The sequence below is a fragment of the Varroa destructor genome, unplaced genomic scaffold (genome assembly GCF_002443255.2).
Source record: "Varroa destructor unplaced genomic scaffold, Vdes_3.0 BEIS01000006.1, whole genome shotgun sequence".
Lineage (NCBI taxonomy): Eukaryota > Metazoa > Arthropoda > Arachnida > Mesostigmata > Varroidae > Varroa > Varroa destructor.
The window spans coordinates 3,762,975-3,779,447 of record NW_019211459.1 but is presented as its reverse complement, the minus strand read 5'-3'; the positions used below and the strand labels follow the sequence as shown (position 1 = coordinate 3,779,447).

Sequence of the window (16,473 nt, the reverse complement as noted above, 5' to 3'; positions counted from 1 at the left end):
AATACTTGAATACCTTGAGTTCTACATGATTTGATGAAATTCAAACTTCGCTTGTGATTCTTTAAATGAAAATCCATACCCAGTGCATGGTCTAGCAGCGGGAGGAGTAATTTCGATACCGGTTTCTCCAGGAAAACTGCCTGGCCAGGAATGTGGCAGCTCTTGGTTCGACAGGGGTGGTGCCGCGGGACTATTCCACGGTAACTCAGGTCGTGCAGGTCCTGATTGACGGCCAAAGTCCGCCTCCCCGCCGGTTCCAGGCTCTAGTAGAACGGATGTATTTACGTGCACGCTTCTCGTTTATATACAGTGAAAGATAGTCATAAAGGCATTTGCAACAATCGCCGAATCAACAGTCTTCCACCACCTTTGAGTGCTATCAGCGAAGTTTCAATTGTTGTTCAGCAATGTAGTAGAGAGATAAAAACGCTTGCGACATTAACAGAAGATCAAGACGACTTTGTAGAGATCGTAGTAATACTCTAGCGTCAAGGGAAGAATCGGATTGACATGCAATCCCACAACATACGTGACAGAAGATTGATCATGAGGATCCATGCTCTTTTTAGATACTCGCTCCCTCTACGGTTAGTGGGTGCACAGCCGTACCTTGACCAAGGGTGGATTTGTTAGTTAAAGCATCAGTGTTAAGAGATGACTGCGCGGAAATTAGATTGCTTTGTTCAGGCACTCCCGTCATCATCTGTTCGGGACACTCAGTACAGAACTCCATCTGAAACTCTGTTACAAACTCAGCTGGTCGACCGCTCTCAATAAACGGTTCGGGTGTCCATTGTCGGATTCGTTGATCGGTGTTAATCTGAAGCGCTGAAACTGGACTATCGACACTGCCGCTGCCGTCGTCGGAGGAAATGGAAACTTCGTTCGCCAGCTGTAGATCTTCGTATGACGCTTCGGAAACCGGATGCTGTTTTCCTTGACCAGGAACAGATGACAGGCTATGGCTTGGTAGAGTGAAAGCGATACCTTTAGCTGCTATCTTGCTAGGAAGACTCTCTAATGCACTCGACAGAGACGTGATGGCCGAACTTTCCATTGATTGGTATTGGGCGACATTCTGGCGACCATCCAGGGGCTCTTGGCTTGTTGAGCTATGTTTTTCCGATGTCATTTGATTGACTTTAGTGCTGATAGGTGTAGCTACTATTTGTGCAGTGTGAATGATGGCTGGAAAGTCCGTTTCCGTTATAGATGAATTTTCAGTGCTTGGTTTAGCGGCTGTCGCTGAAGTCTCGGGTGCTATTGTGTGAGTTGAGGTTTTAACTGTCTCAGTTTGCTCAGTTGGAATTGAAGTTTCTACTTCAATCGTTTGAGCCATAGTAGCAACCAGCAATGGTTTCTGTTGGGCTTCTGTGTTCAATACCTCTATATCAGTTACAGGAACATTTTTTACAACCTCCGTATTTGCAGTAGACACCATTGCGTTAGGAATTTCTAAAGTTCTGATTTTAGGTACATAGGATGTGCGCTCATTGGCCATTTCCGCTGCATTAACGATGTTTGGGGTTGATGCTTCTGTTTTGCGATAAGCTTCTGTCGAGTTTGTTCCAGTCTTTAGTTTAACATATAAAGGGCGTTGAATCTCATGCGTCGCTGCTAGAGCGCTGGTGTTCGCAACAGCTTCCATAGTTATCGTTTCGGGCCCAATTTCTGCATTATCAATCGTTATTATAACGTCCTGGTCTGCAGTATTCCCTGTATCCGGAATTTCTGACTTTGACAAACCATTTGCTGCCACGTCATGGTTCTTTGTCAAAGAAATGCTTCTGTTCATCGTTGCTTGTATTGAATTGATTTTTTGTCCAGACGGCCAATCGATGGCTACATGAAGTTTATTGGCAGTGGGCACGGGTGTTGTTACCGAGAGAGGCTTGCATTTGTTTTCTCTATCTCCAACGCAGACCTTTCGCTTGTCGTCGTAAACGCTGCCTGAAGGACAGTCCAAGACGATCATACGGAACGCTTGAGATCCCCAAGGCGAGCAGCGTACGTATTTTCGGCAGTCTCCAGGAAACGCAAACGAGCCTCGTTGATGACAGACGAATGCAACTTGTTTCTCAACCTTTGTCGTCTTAGCAACGTGTGCCATCACAGTGATTCTCGGGTCAGACGTGACAGCTGGTGCTTGTATAACGTCTCTGGGAGCCGTAGCGCTAGCGTTTATTTCAGGTAAACGAGTTGTCGATGGGGCCTCCGTTGTGGTTACAGGAGCTCTAGGCCTATTTTCTATTGGGCCTACCGTCATCGGAGTCTTCGTTGTGGCCACAGTTGATGTAGCAGCAAGCTCCACTCTTGTTGCATGCATTTTAGCTATAACCCCTACTTGATGAGCCTTTGGTTCAGTTACAAGGGTTGTGTCGACAGTAAGGGTCGTTGTTGTGTCTATACCCTGAGTTGTGGAAAGGGCCTCCAGTTTGGGCTCATCTGTTGTACTTGAAAATTGTGTTTCTGCTAATTTTAAGTTTGGGCTTTCTGTTGTGATCGTCTGCTCCGATTCCGTCGTGTGCACTGTGGCCGGTGTATCGGACTCAGTGAAGGACACTTGAGTCAAAGTGTGGGGTCGTACTGAATAAGTTATTGCTGGAACGTTGGTGCCAGGCACATAAGGAGACGCTGTGTAATCCTCCGTTTCGTTTACACCCGCAATAAGTGGAGGCTCCATTTTTGTCGCAGGGATTGCAACTGGAACATACGCTTTTGTTGCAAGAAGTAACCTACTCGTAGTAGTAGTATGGGCTTCTGTTATAGAGCGGTATGTTTCGGGTGCCTGGCTTGTAAACTCAATCTTCGTTTGCGTAACGTTAATTGCAGTTTGTCGATCAGTTGGCGCCTCTTGGGTTGTTCCTGTAATGTCCGATTCGCTACTCGTTATAGACGATGCACTTGTTATAGGTGTTGCAGCTAAAACGTCTGATTCCGTCGTATAGCTCGTAACTGCTATTTCGGCAGGTGTTAAACCGAAGTTTGTGGTGTCTACTTCCGTCGTCGTAGTTTGTAATTTTGTCGTTACTGTATCCGCTATTTTTGTTAATGAAGTGTTTGTACTATCTAATCGAAGATTTGGAATTAACACTGGTTGTAAGTGTTCATGAGAAACCACCGGACGTAGGCTGACAGCGATCACTTCGGGCCTGTTTATTGGTTGCGTTGGGCTACCAGGATGTTCAATGGTCATGTTTCCTGAAATATATATATATTACCTTCTAGATTTCACTAGGAATTGAGATTCGCTTTTAAAACTCAAATAATCCTGTTTTGTAATCTCGATTCTGTTACTTCTACATTCCAAAAAAATAATACTGCTAGCAGGTAATCAAGTAATTATCACGCTTTAGGTATAGGATGATGTTACCTTTGGATGAAGGAGCATGTTGGATGGTTGACGAAACAAGCCTAGTGGGAGACGAATAGACTGAACTATTTGAGCTAATACTACTGCTCCCTGACGAGTTGGAATTCAGTAAAGAGGACGCCGATCCTGAGTCGTGGTACGATGAGGTTCGATGGGAACTTTGCGAACCCAGTGATGGTGTTTGCTGGCTATTAGCTTGATCGCTTTCGATTCTATTAGTAGTTATCCTTGCAACTTGCTGATTCCAGGCCTGATTTTTAAGCTGTCGATTGGTGGAGTTGTTGGAGCTCGCTAACTGTAAATTTGTTGTGATCGATTGCCCGCTCGATGTATGCCCACCAAGTATTTGATTATAGGTTTGTTGGCTGTTGTTGTGAGTTTTCTTTTGGCTAGACGTGTGCAGCCATTTTGCCTGCTGAGCAGCCTGACTGGAAAAAATCTCATTTGATTTGCGCGTTGTGTTTTGGTTCCATTGTTTTTGATTCGTAACTCTGGTCATGCCTTGATCCGATTCCTTCTGACTTATCCCTCGGCTTTGGGGTTTTGTTTGGGTATATACCAGGCTTGTATCTATCTGCTTCGGGTCTGATGCGTTATCCTGTCTGGCTACTAGGTTCCAACCGTGCTGGTGTTTTTGGCTTTCACCTTGATTCAATCCGCGCTGAGTGCCCTGTCTTATATGCTGATCGGTGGCCAGCTGATTGTTTTGCATTATATTTTCATTTGCAGCACGCTGATTGTTTCCGTTTACCATAAGGCCTGATCCTTGTTGACTTAATACCTTTTGGCTTCCGTGAGTCGAATTTTGATGGCCAATATGTGTAACATTTCCTTGACTACTCTGATTTGATTCATGACTGCTTACAGTTATGTTATTAACCTGGGTCCGTTCATTTTGCTCAGTACTTTGGTTCACTCCTGAGGTGGCCGGCCCTGTTCCTGCTTTAGCTAAAATAACAGTGTGATTTTTGTCGCAAGGTGCGGCTTTACTGGACCAATCGCAGCCATTAATGCTCTCATCAAACACTTGCTTGTCCGGACAATATAAATGCGTAATCTGGTATGTACGAGATTCGTTTACGAATGAACACTGGTAGAAACTGTGACAGTTGTTGGGGTTTCGGAAATATCCATTGCGAGGGCAAAAGAAAGGAGCAGCGTCTGTGTCATTTCCATGTAGGGTGACTGACTCAATACCTTGTCCTTTGATTTCGCTAGGGGGAAGCGACTGACGTGAATAAGGCGATGATAATACCACGTCGTATGATCTATGCTGAGTTGGAGTCAGCGTGGCTTGCTGAGCATTTATTGGCGAAACAGCAATATTCGATGGTGAAATCGTGTTCACCTCCTGCTGCCTCAGAGTGCCGCATGGAACAGGTACGTATGAAGGAGTTTTACATGCTCCTTGGTTCGAGTCCCAAACCAAAGCCTCAGGGCAGGCAAACACGTAGGAGCTAAGGCCTCCAAAACTGTCTCGTATGCATCGGTAGAACCGCGAGCAATTGTTTGGAACCGCAAAGGCTCCTTCGCTGCTACACGCCAGTCCTGACGCTGCAACGTTTACAGACTTTACATTGTGTTGTTTTTGCTGCTGTTCGTGATGTTGATGACTATGTTGGTGCTGATGATAATTTACTTGCTGTTGATGCTGTTGCGCTTGTTCCTGCTGCTGTGGCCCCTGCTTGATAAACGAGTCGCTGACGATCGAGTTCATACTTGGGGTATGCGTTGAACGGCTGTTTGAGGAAGATTTTTTTGACGTAACAACCGGTGAAGAACTTAACGCTGTAGTGGATGGTGACGAGCTGCTTGAGGAAGGGGAAGCTGCGCTTGAAAGGCGGCTGATGCACGGAGAACGCGAAAGACTAGGAATATTGCAGGTGATGGTAGATGCGTCGAACATCAGGCCCTTGCGGCAGGAAAAATGAGTCTGGCGGAACGTGCGGCCAGTGCCATCAACATCTTGACAATGATAGTACCTGACAGAGTAGGGGTAAGATGCACGTTAGGAATATGGGGTAAGCTAATGCATATAGTTTTTATGTCTGGCCTATAATAATTCCTGCCCTGCTCTAAATGAGTCAGTACATCTTTTTTTCTCGTAATTTTTTTGCTAAAGTTTTTATTTTCGAATGGACGATGATCACATCGATGCATACAAATCGTGCTGGCTAGATTCACGTACGACGTGAACAGGAATCTTAACAATTCCCCCGAAGATGTCTATCGGTGAAGTTCAGCTCTGTAGTACTTACGAGTACGTACATTAGACTGTTTGGTTATTACCTCTATTGAAATATGTTATAACTCTATTAAAGAAAAATACTCATTCGCGGCAAATGTGATACTTACTTATCGCAGATGGTTGGATGAGATTGATAGCCCGGGTTAGCGCACGGGAACTGATGCTGGGTAGCAACATGGCTGGTCATACCCCTTTGGGGAAATGATATCGATGTGGTTGACGCGTAATTATAGCAAGGATCACTCGGAGGCGGCTTGCGACAACCGCCCCCCGTCACCATACTGTAGACAGTTCCGCGCGGGCAGGAATACTTGTATACAGAGAATATGTGCGGTTTGTGGGGTAATCTTACGCAGCGCACGAAGCGCGCGCAATCATCGGAGTCCCTGAACACCCCCTCAGTCCGGCAAACCGCGCCCTGGTTGACGTCTTTATAGTATTTTATATGCGAAGCATATAAAGGAAAGTAAAAGGTAGAAAAAAGCGACAGAAATAACAGCCCAGGTGGGTTAGTGAGCGATGCAGTACGCAAGCTACAGTGTGAATAAAAGCAATGTGTGCCGTTAGTGATACACCGACACCATTAACATTTCATTTTGTGCTCATCATTCAAGCCATCGATCGAGTTTTTTTATTGTTGCTTTTGTTGTTGGGAAGTGGTTAAAATAAAGAACCAAAAAAGGCCTACATGTTAACATAGTAAGGTAATACCGATAATCAAATTGGTATGATATTGGTATCTTTGTTACTGGAGGTATTTTTTCGTGTTGTTTGTCCACATAATTTGTGTTGTTATGGTCGACATAATTAATCGATGCCTATGAGTTAGCTAAATGTTAATACCGCAACTTGAAACATTTTTGTGTTGTTTAGTGTTAATCTTGTGCATATACTGAAATAACTAATATATATATAATAAGAACGTTTTATAAAAAAAAATCATGCAATTTTACAGACCACTATAATTCTCGCTGAAGTTTTATAGAAAAATCTCTAGTGAAAAAATAAAATCTAAAAAAAAACACTCAATAAAGAATCAATTCATAACAATTCTACTTTACTTAAGTTATATACAAATTGTATTTTATTTATTTTTTTTTAATGAAAATTTGCAGATCAAATTTTTTGACACGTAAGAGCTTTTTCATCTCATGTAGTAGTTCAAAACTAAAAATAAAGACATAAATGTTCCATTTCCAAATAGTTTTCTAAAATCTTGCGCTTTGTTATTTAAAATTGGACAAGTTTTTTTTTTGCATTTTGGTGAAACTCGTCGACTGAAGTGACGAACAAGTTTGAGCCATGGCGTGTACAAGCTTCCGAAGTAACTTCAAAATAAAAAGTAATTTGCCTTAGAGAGTTCACGAGTTCGAAATTACCCCTAATATCTGTGTTTAAAAAACGACATCAAATTAGGCGGGTATGATAGAAGTCTAGCAAAATACACAAAGGATATATATATGTTATCGTTTAAAATAACAGGATTTTTTATGCAGAACGTTTGTTCCACTAGTTTTTAGCGCAATCTACTATGCCTGCACCTTAATTAGAAATAACTGTTCGCCAAATAGAACTAGTGGCCGTGCGTCTATCTGTTCTAAATAGTTTTGCAATCCATAATAAAAAAAAAAAGTATCAAGGTGTACTTAATTTGAACTTGTGCTTATATACTCAATATAGCCGATTACATATCACCGCTAGATATACTTCTGTTCAAGCAATATACCTTTTCACCTGTAATCTACAGTTCCTTGCAGGCCATACGCTTGGCCGACCAACTGATCCGCTTGACAAAGGTACGGACTAACTCTTACAGAGGATATTTAAAGCGCTGATTAAAGAACCATTTTCAAAAGTAAATCATTGAAACTTTCTAGCTTTCACGGTATCTCATCACATGAAGGCAGTTTAGCGGTCCCCTACGTGTAAACTAACACTGTAATTGCCCTGCACGAATAAAATGCCTACGCCATAAATAATTATTCTAGAAAATTCGATTTTTCTACTTTACTATGCATGAATGGCAACTGATAATGAACGCTTGACAACGGTGTCCGTTTTCGATCTACGTATGTCCAATTGACATCGGACGGAAGCGAACTCAATCCACACAAGTTGTCTACCAGACGTCGGCATTTACTCTGATCTCAAGGTTTTATCATGAGAGGTCAGCCCGACTGGCTGACAAATTCGGTGCCTGCAGATCAATGAGACGCCAATTGAAAGACGACTCGAACGCGTATGGAGAGATCAATCAGGTTTAGGATCCATCAACACATGCAGTATCCCCCCGCTCCCCGCCGTCCAGAGGAAAAGAAACCGTTTGCGATTTACACATTACGTTTTATTATTGGCTTGTTGTTTTTACTGCAGAAATACCTGCACCTGACACGCATACACATACACACATAAATACTTTACATCGTGTTACTGCTATGTCAGTCTCTTTTGTATTAAAAGCTCAGATGAATATGTGTATCATAAAAATGCATAGATGAAGTGTTCCTATCGCTGGATAAGCATTTTAGATCTCACTCGTCTGAGTATTGCACAGTCCATTAAATATAAGTAATATGCATTTGTTTGTATTCGACCCACAATACAGCCCTTCCACACCAGATAGGAGTTGTGCTTAAGATGAATCAATGTTGTCCTCAAGTACTAGTAGCTTACAGAAGCTAAAATAAATCAATAAAATAAATGAAATGTTTCTACTAATTGTATTATCTCATGTTATACAATTAACCGATGAAAGCTTCAATTGTGTAATTTATTCCGTACTTGTAGCATTATTTAGAGTATCATTCAAAAGCCGTCTACGGCGGTGATGATCCTCTCGGTAGCAGGAATCTCGTCGGTCAGGCCATTGGCATGAGTTACCGACCAGCACCAATTCTCCAGGACATGCTAAGGGAATCGGTTGTTGTGGATAATTTTCTGGTATATGGGTGCACCGATAGAATTGAAAACAGTCGGTTTTTGAACGTTCGTAATCGATGCCACCAGAGCAAGATGGACTCGCAGCGATTACTGAGACTCCACAGGAGTCACGAACGCGGTCAGGATAGTCGCAATTATCTGTGTCAGGATTAAATACGAACCCACGTGGACATTCGTATTCGTACGTGAAGAAACGTTGTCGGGTCACCTGTACACAACGATAGTATTTGTTGCATTGGCTAGAATGTCCGAAATAACCTTCGCGTGTGCAAGGTACAGAGGATTTCGAGCCGATGGCCGGCGCAGGGAGGATCTCCTTGGGGTCGAGATTTTCACAATCAGGCACAATGCTTGGATAGTCGCAGGTTTTAAGTTCTCGATCGAACACAAAACCCTTGGGACAGGCATAACGATATGTATCAGTTATTTCTCGCCGTTTGTTACCCGCCGTTACAACAACTGTTCTCGTGCAACGATAGAATGGCGTGCAGAATCGCGTAGACTTCCTGTAGAAGACCTCGGGGTTACACTTGAAACTAATGGGAAACTCGCTTTCGTCATTGCTAATATCATGATCAATTCGATTTTCGACAATAACGTCTGTCTCAGCTACGACGAATTCTCTGTTTTCAGAGGCCCTCTCAGGATTGTCATTTTGCTGCCTAGGTGGAGAAAAAGGCGTATGAGCAGGTTGCCCCGGAACCGGAGGTCGAAGCGAGGCTGGATGCCTTTGAGGGATGAAGTCTTGTTGTGCAAAAGAGAAGCGTATAGGTGGAGCTAAAGGTTTTGAGGGTACAACCTCCATATGATGCTGAGCAGGAGTCGAAATAGAATCTTGTTGTGCAGAAGGACGTGTTGGTTGAGCTAGTGGGAGGGGTCTAGGAGAAAGTAAAGATTCGTCTGAAGACACAGGTTGCGCAGAATGCGGAGCAGGTCGCGTTGGACGCCTGGTATCCTTGAAACTGAAACCTACTGTATTGGAGGAATTAATTACAGTTGGTCTTTTCGGAGGCGCTGGCAAAGGTGCATCGATATCTGAAACCTGAGGATCTTTTGATTCTGGGGTAGTATGCGGCCACCAAGTACTGGGTCGCATACGCCGCTCAGGTAAAGATCCAATCATTGAAGGAGGAGATGTCACCGTGCCTGGTCTCCATGCAAAGGTCACCTTAGAAGCTTGAGGTATGGGTGTTGTACGACGAAAACCAACGCGCTCCGTGACTTCAGAAGAATGCTTTGTAGTGAGGGCTGGCATTGTTTGCTTGAAAGGTCGCGTCTCAAATACTTCACGTTGGCTACACTCTGGAACCATATCTTCGTAGTTGCAGCCCTTGAGGACATCATCGAAAACAAGGCCTTCCCTACACTTAAACATGTGAGCCACAAAAGGCCGCCTTGGATCCTCAGTTCGCACACAGCGATGGAATACATGGCAGCTATCAGTATCTCGGAAAAAACCTTCTACTACACATGGATAGGTATCTTCAGATATCTGAGAGGCACCAGGAATTGATGCCGGTCCCATTACTATATTACCGGGATTTCCAGTACTAGCCGCACTTGAACCAGGGCGAAATACAAATCCTCCTGATGATGACTGATCGCCGTCACTGGGAATACGAGGTGCAAAGGTCGACTGAGCAGGTCTTCGTCGCGTTTCCTCCATTCCAGTAACGGGTCGGCTAGTCAGTGGTGATCTGTCTGTGCCTGGGGCAAATGAAAAGCTGCCACCACTGTCTACAGACGCAAACGATACCCTCGTGTCAAAATTATCGCGCTGTTCAAAAGACACACTGGCCGTGGGTGAAGCCGGTACTCTATGTAGCCTAGTAGGAGCATCCTGCGCTGGAATTATCGTTGCTGTCCTCTTCGCTTCCTTCATATGGTTACAATCATTTACAAGATAATCGTAGTTACAAGCATCAAGAGTGTAATCGAAGACCAGTCCAGGCGGGCATGAGAAAAGATGTGCCGTAAAGTCCTCTGTGTGGCTGTTAACTTTAGTACAACGATAGAACAGTGAGCAATTCGCCGAGCTTCGGATGAAGCCGTCGCCGGAGCAGGATTTGCTTGCGAGAGCTGCATCTCGTTTAGATGGTAATGGATTACGGCATTCGAAGACATTGTTTGGATAGTTACATTGCTGATTTTTGATATCATATACAAGGTTCTTGGGACAAGAGAACCGCATTACACGCTGACTGTCATCTATGCAGCGATAAAACGGTGTACAAAGGTCTTGGTAAATGGGATCGAATTCGCATTTCATAGTCAGTATATCATTGGAATGTTCAAGAATAGCAGCGCCACAGCTGGGAACAAGAGCAGCGTGCTCACAAGCTCCTGCGACTTCATCGAACACTAACCCCCGAGGACAATCGAAACGGGCAGCTCTTAGAACAAGCGAGTCATTACTTGTCGGGAAACATCTGATGAATTGCGAGCAATTGTTCACATCCTTGTAGAAACCTGGGCGTGAACAAGGAAAATATATAACGTTTGATTCTGAAATTTCAAACATCTTGCCACCTTGTAGGCTTCCAACATCGGAGGGATGATCCAAAATAAAGGCTTCACACTCATCTACTTCTGATGGATAAGCACATTCCTCTGTACGTGGATTAAACACTAAGTTCTGAGGACATTCAAACCGGAACGCTCTGCCACGCCGGGTACTATCCGTGCACTTGTAGAAGGGCGTACAACGATCTCCGTCGAACTCGGCACCGCAATTTTTCATCACTCGTTTCGCCGGAATCACTAGGGAGGGATCAACGACACCTAAAGAGGAGCCGTTAACTATTAGGGTATGCTCGACGGACGAAGCTGTTGCCACTGTCGTTGTGGGAGTGGGCCTCGGAGTGACGAAAGTGGCGGAGGTCGTGTTTGCGAGTTGAATACGGTTTTGGCACTCTGGATAATGGACAACCTCAATGCAGCCGGGAATTGCTTGATCGAAGATCATGCCTTCGTGACATCTATACTTGTGCAATCTGAATCTTCCCTTTGAAAGGCTCTCACAGCGATAGAAGCGCTTTGCGCATGGCAATGTAGGGATCAGTCCATCTCGGACACAGCGAGGCTCTTCCTCCGTATCAACAACAAAGTTAGCAGGATTTCTATTTGCAACATCTACAGGGGATGAAATACGTGCTTCTGTAGGCCGCGGTGATTCTGTCATCGGTCGTGCTGAAGGTTGTGGCGTTATCGGACGAGTGTGTTGGAAAAAGTTCTGGGTTGCCTCAAGGTGACGGTTAATGGCAGGGAAGTTGTCACTCGGGAGTCCTGAGAAATTCGGGCAGCCTGGAACGTTTTCTGGCCACGTACAAGCTGCTAATGATTCATCGAATGCTAAGCCTGTAGCACAAGCAAACATGACAGGCTCGAGATAAAGGTCGCCACCATTAACACAACGATAGAACTTTGAGCAATCACCTGGATGGCGGTAGAGACCTTCCCTAGGGCACTGCAAGTCGCCCGTACGCGAAGCTGCAGGAATTCGGGAGCTGCCACGATGGAAAAACTGCTGAGGACCGTGGTTGTTGTGGCGTGAATGTCCTGAAGCCCGCTCCTGAGGAATAGTATTTTTCTGCCGAGCCGAGAGATAATATACACCGTGACGCGAAGGCAATCCCGCCGATGGAACTTCGTCATCTACGGGACCATGCTCATCTTGTTGTCCACGTTCATAATGCACATAATAATGCCCATCCTTTTGTTGATGGCCTTTTAGAGTGTCGTGTTCCTGATGGCCATGCGCGTCGAGGCCACTAGCAACGGAAAAATCTACGTGGCTACTATGGGCCTCATGGCTGCTTCCGCGGTCTCTATGACCTTCATAAGTCCTCTGGCTATGGCCACCTTGATGTCCAGTAGCATGGTATTCCTGATGTTGAAAACCGATAGGATAGGATGAATCGGTAATGACGAGGCTATCGCCTAACGCTCGGATTCCCTGCTCTCCATAATCGTGCACGTAAACTCCGGTCGATGGGTCATATCCTGATCCGACTAATAAGTCTCTGCTGGAGTCTCTGAACTCATTGTACACTTTTTTAGATTCCTCTTGTGTTTCAGTCAGCTGCTTCTGGAACTTTAGCCGAGCTCCGTCGACGGCAATGAGAGTACCGAAAGGGCCGCTTCTCGAAGTGGTTTCTGCGGAAAATAATCCAATGAGTGCGGACTGCCTGAAGGATTTTAGCCAGCACCGAATGACTTGTCCGTTTACGGGCGACACAACTGAGCAGCCAGACAGGTCACCAACCACAAATAGAGCAGACAGACGGTTTTGCTTCACAAAGAACACAACTACGTGCATGCCGAACAGATAAATATGCGGTATAGCAACATACAGCACGATGGACAACACATAAGGCAAATTTCCAATAGCCCCAGCATACCCTGCGCCCACAACTACACATACAACAAACCAAGCTATTCAGCGCGACCTCCCCATAGCAAATTAATATGCTACATAAAGTCCTATCAGTTACTACTTGCATCATGCATTGATGTAGAACTGTAATAATAGTTTCTATAATATTACGCTGTACGTATACCGGCTATCTATGACATGAAGTCAACACGAAGCTAACAACGGCGTACGGACCATTTCGAATTCAGTATTCTCTGGAGCAACATTTAATGGGCATTTAACTTAAAACGTTAATTTTAGAGACCGATTTTCATAGAGATACACCTTATGTATATATATATATGTGTTGATATTCGAAAACCACTGCACTTTGTCCGCCTGGATGGACCCGGACGCTTTAGCATGTCTGTTGTCAGGCATAATCCATACACGAATAATGCCCAAAACAAATTTAGGAGAGAAAGCAGGTCCCTAATATTTATTTTTTATGTTAGCGCAAATGTCAGCCTTTGGTCTGATGACGACTGTCCATCGTAAGTTAAACATTGTGTTCCTTTATCTAGACATGCCGTTCACTATTTTTATATGAAGAGTGTCCACTGAAATTTTTTGCATGCGCAATGTTCTCGATTTCATTAGAAGTACATCGTTTGCGCCATCTACAGTATTTGTCTTTAATTTCGCTTAGCGGAACTACCTGAAGACACTTTTAAATCAATTGTTCCGTACGTAGATCCTTAGAAACAGTGCATGAAATGCTCACACGTTCGTTGGCTACACCCAGCTAAATAACAATGTAACAATGGAAATTACATATATTTTTATTCAGATCAGTTAACTAGTGAATGAATATACTAGGTTAGGGTCGACCTCAAAAACACGCCTTTGTTATTTATCGACAGATCGAATGCGATATATAGAAGATATCCAGCACCACACTCGACGCTACGTGCAAGCATATGTTAACAACACAGTAACTTCGTAGTGAAGGACAATAGCTAACTTCATTAAGTTGATGCTATTAAGTTATTCAGTTTTCCTTATTTTTACGAGTACCGATCTAAAATTGTTTCTGTTATAGAATGAGTATGTACAGATCGAAAGTGCTCATTGCAGTGACGCGCTAAGTCCACGGCTTCTCAAATGCATACAAGATCAGCTTCTGCCTGCGCAAATTTACCGCTAGCTTGTACTGCTGAGTCTCACCCTGACAACGTGCCATATATTGTTACGTTATATTATTACTGCTTTTGTAAAATTAAACGTATCTTCCGATGATTTAATAATTACGAAGCCACCTTCGATGCTAGCTTTACTTTTTTCATCATCATCATCATCATCTCGTGAGACATAGATCTGGTTCAGGATTGAATTTCGTAGTAGCAAAGGCGCATTGAAACAAAAAAAAAAAGATAATATGTATGTAATATGCTTCCTTTAAATTTGCGCCGTCGTGCAATGTACAGATCTTGACTGTTGGAGTGTTGGTCTGATTAACAGTGGCCGGACGTAACTATTGACAATACGAACTTTGCGGATGCTTCTTTCTCCCGCTAAGTTGTTAGTCGGTGAGTGTTAGTAAGCGTAAGTTGCTGTGTTAACTAATAAGTATGACTGAAACTTTATACTTACGAACGTAGGCTGAGGCTTGGACTGCCAGCCCTAATCCGACGAGGAATACACGGACACGAAGACGGCCCATGGCCATCGAAGTCCACCGCCCGACTACAGATTACTCGTCACTTGCGCTGCACTAAAGGAAAAAATACAAAGGTAAAAAAGAACGGGTATACACAGCGAACGTTAGATCTATTAAAGAGTTAATTATCATTAACTATACTAAGTAAAATGGCACTGGTGAAAGAGAATTGGCAACAAACATTTAGATAAATATTTATTGTATTTATATACAAAATAAGGAAGCTTCCCCTTGACAGAAAACCAACAACGACAAAACACGTCCGAATCGCGTAGGGAAAATAACAAACCTAGATTTCAATTAGGTTCTGATACAACAACGTTGTTTTTTTCCCGAGCTCATTCGTAGTTCATTAAAATCATCGAAAAAAAAACATACGCTAGCAAAAGTCAGCTGGGAAATAATTCTACATAGCTAAAATTACGTTTTAATAAAAGGGCTATGCGGCCTTTAAGTTGGACTTATCGTTCTTTGAGTGATAAATTTTGACGGGTTTGAGATGCAAGTTAATTCCGGAGCCGGTTTAACTAACCCGAAAGTATAGTACTTTGTTTTTCTATCGTTTTGACTAATATCCTTGGCGCCGTTTTTAGAGTCGATAATAACCCTACGATGACTCTGAAGATCGACTCTGGCTGCGAAAAAGACTGATACTGGTATTGACTGTCGCCTAGAGATCTCTTCGATGATAAGACTCGATTCGGATCCACTTGATCGAACTGTTTCAGCGGACACCAACTAACTTAACGTGTTAAGGCATGTTGGCAGGTCATCAATAGGGGGCGTAATTACCTTGCAAGATTCTGCCCTCTGGAGAAGTTACGATTTCAGTTAGCTACATGTTCGAAGAATACAATCGTCAATACATCTCGATTGGTTCTTTGTTTTACCATACCTAGATCATGTCAATGCACTGAATTAGCGCACAAAAGAATTTACGCATCACATACCGCTCGTCAGGTTATTGAGCATAATATTATACATAAGGGGGTTTGTGACCACTTTGTAATATTGAGAGATGTCGTCAAACACCATCACTTACGATAGTTCTAAGATCGTTCACGACAATTGGCATACTTTGTCTATCAGCTTTTGTCGCATCTGGCGACGTTGTTCTTGGCGTCTCTGAAGCAGACAAGAAAGCCGGCAAATAGCTAACCTCTCATCTTCCCGACAATCCAAGGAAAGATGGGCCGACTCAACCGGGATAGTAGAATGGTAAGATAATACAGAAGATCGTCGCTACCAGTCGCTTACCTCGCAGCACCCCCTGCACAAACGTGCTTTGCGTACTACTTTGCTACATGATTACTATTATTATGATTATTATTCCTGCACGTTACGGCCACTAGATAGACCCCCTCGTTCATCCCAAGCGATTGAATTGATCTTCCGCGAGCGCGTCAGAGGAGGCCGTCCTTTTCTGACCAAGGAAGATATGCAGATGCTATTACTGTTGATGTATCGGCCTTAACAACGGCGCTGACGAGTGTCACCGCGACAAGAGTTGTCGACCAATAAGGGCTATTGGCAGAACGTTTCGGTGAACGATTACACAACGATCACAACACACAAACACGCGAGCGCGGCCCGTCAAATGATTTTTTGTGATATAAGACGACGACATTCATGATGATCCACTCACAGCCGAACACAGGTGAAATCTAACGGCGGCTTTTCAGACTCAAAAATCAAGGGGCGGAAGAGGGAAGTCCGTCGCAACGGCGTGTTTATAAACGCAGAAAATAAAGGGTAGCGAAGCCTTTTGCAACTGGGTACTTTTTGGTTAATATCAGCACTACAAATGTGCGCGCCCGCTAATAAACGAGCGGCCGAAT

At 43.8% G+C, this 16,473-nt stretch overlaps 1 protein-coding gene across 7 annotated transcripts in view; it reads right to left on the bottom strand.

Annotated features, from left to right (window-relative positions):
- The window catches only part of LOC111252583 (uncharacterized), a 33,410-nt gene that overhangs the window by 3,750 nt on the left and 13,187 nt on the right, over positions 1-16,473 (bottom strand). For 3 of the 7 annotated variants that reach the window (XM_086991874.1, XM_086991875.1, XM_086991876.1), the window contains exons 2-5: positions 14,569-14,689; positions 5,729-6,050; positions 3,374-5,355; positions 150-3,201 (exon numbers count right to left, since the gene is read on the bottom strand). In XM_086991874.1, the coding sequence (XP_086848000.1) occupies positions 566-3,201; positions 3,374-5,355; positions 5,729-6,050; positions 14,569-14,644 (5,016 nt within the window). In that variant the 5' untranslated portion in view covers positions 14,645-14,689 and the 3' untranslated portion in view covers positions 150-565. Of the gene's footprint in view, positions 1-79; positions 3,202-3,373; positions 5,356-5,728; positions 6,051-7,943; positions 12,717-14,568; positions 14,690-16,473 lie in introns of those variants that run through there. The other 4 variants (XM_086991879.1, XM_086991880.1, XM_086991877.1 and 1 more) reach the window with 3 other exon arrangements.